The sequence below is a fragment of the Oxyura jamaicensis genome, unplaced genomic scaffold (genome assembly GCF_011077185.1).
Source record: "Oxyura jamaicensis isolate SHBP4307 breed ruddy duck unplaced genomic scaffold, BPBGC_Ojam_1.0 oxyUn_random_OJ71608, whole genome shotgun sequence".
In the NCBI taxonomy this organism is placed as follows: domain Eukaryota; kingdom Metazoa; phylum Chordata; class Aves; order Anseriformes; family Anatidae; genus Oxyura; species Oxyura jamaicensis.
The window spans coordinates 1-1842 of NW_023310610.1; the positions used below are offsets into that span (position 1 = coordinate 1).

The 1842-nt window shown below is 59.0% G+C and overlaps 1 protein-coding gene across 1 annotated transcript; it reads right to left on the reverse strand.

Annotated features, from left to right (window-relative positions):
• Nucleotides 1–118: 118 nt before the first annotated feature.
• On the reverse strand, nt 119–1639 carry LOC118159681 (procollagen galactosyltransferase 1-like; the record flags this gene model as incomplete). Its single annotated transcript, XM_035314250.1, has 4 exons — nt 1492–1639; nt 658–734; nt 407–513; nt 119–302 (listed from the first exon to the last, which is right to left on the reverse strand). Coding segments are annotated over exons 1-4 (480 nt in total), but the record flags the coding sequence as incomplete, so codon positions are not given.
• Nucleotides 1640–1842: the final 203 nt, after the last annotated feature.

Genomic DNA, 1842 nt, shown 5'->3' on the forward strand with positions numbered 1-1842 from the left:
ACAATCTGGAAATTTAGCAGGAAGCGGTGTGTTTTTTTTTTTAAAAACTCAACAGGCAAAAAATGGGAAAAAAAAAAAAAAAAAAACACCAACAACCCAACGCTGACGAGCTCCTTGCCGCCGAGGCACCCGGGGTGGCCGAAGCCCCCCACCCCCGAGCCCCGCTCACCTCCTTCCAGATCTTGTAGTGGCTGAGGAAGCAGCCCAGCTCCCCCTTGGTGAGCGGCCGGCCGTGGTAGGGGTCCTTGTAGCCCGGCAGCATTTTGATGCCCAGCGCTTCCACCTCGCTGCTGTTCATGGCTCTGCAAGGCAACAGGGCAGGGGGCAGCAGCAGCCACGGCGCGGGACGATCGCCCCGCCTCGATTCTTCGTCCCCGTCTGTCCCCCCCCAGCTCCCTTCACTCACTTCCCATCCACCGCCTCGACCACCTTGCACTCGATCTCCTGCTCGTACAAGGTCCGCAGCATGCGCTCCCGACGGTCCGCCCGGCGCTTCAGGTTGATCATGAAGACCTGGGGGCAAGCGGCAGCGTGGCGTGGGGACGCTCCTGCTGGACCCCCCCCCCCCGGCTCTGGGGCCCCAAAAACACCACGGGGCTCGGCAAACACCCCCGGATGCGGGACGAGACCCCCCCCTCCCCGGTGCCGCGAGCTCACCTCGTCAAAGCCCATCTTGTCGGGGATCTTGGGGGGCACCGACAGGTACTGCGAGGGCTCTGCCGGGGGGTTCTTCACTAGGGGCAGACAGCAAAGAGACCCCGTTAATTTCGAGGCACCGCCACCGCCGGGGGGTCCCTGCAGCGCCGCTGCGGCTCCACGTGGGAACGGTGCAACCGCTCCCCCGCCCTCGTGTACGAGCTCGGCGGCCTCCGATCTCTCCGTGAATAAGGGAAGGTTTGAACGGGAACCCTCTGCCCGGAGCCGAATTTACAGAAGCAGCTGGAATTTTCTTCGATGAATAAGGAAGAGAGCGGAGCCGTGGAAGGCGCGGCCCGCGGGCGGCCAAAGCAAACTGGAGCTGAACCTCTGCCATCGCGGCATCGTGCGGCGGGACCCGCGCCACCGCTCCCGAAATACCGGCGGTGGAAAAGGGGGCTCTTTGTGCGGCTCGGCCCCGTCCTTTCCAACGCCGGCGCGGATTCTGCCCGCCTAAAAGGAGCCTTTGTGCCGGCGAGCCCGAACAAAGGCGCACTGTGGGCGTGAGGAGCGAGGGAGACGGAGCGCAGCGAGGGCCAGAGGGCTTCGAAAAGACACCGGGGGGGCCGGCCGAGAGCCTTGGAGGGGGAAAGGGAAAGCCAGAAGCTGCTTTCACGTGGCCAAGAGAAAGACGGGAGCAGAGCGACCCTCGTGCGACGGCCACATCGCTCCCTTGTGCCTGCAGGAGGCTCCGAGCCTCCGTTTTCTGCAACAACCTTCCCGTGCCCCGGGGACTCGAAGTGGAACCCAAAACCTCGCTGCACGCCCCCCCCCCCCGAGACCCCCGCCACCTACCCATGATCTCCAGCTGGACGTGCATGAAGCTCTCCACCTCGTCCCGCAAGGTGCTGTGCGACCTCAGCGGCACCGGCAGGAAGCCGTACACCTCCTTGTTGCAGACGAACATCTGGACCTCTGGAGCGGGAAAAAAAATAATAAATTAAAATAAAACGAAGTGAATAAAAATAAAAGGGAAGGAGTAAATAAAAGGGAAGTAAATAAAGGAATAAATAGGGAATAATATAAAAAAAAGAAAGGAATATAAAGGAATAAATAGGGAATAAATGAATAGGGAAGTAAATAAAGGAATAAATAAAAGGGAAGTAAAAAAAAATAAAAATAAAACGAAAGGAATAAAAAATAAAA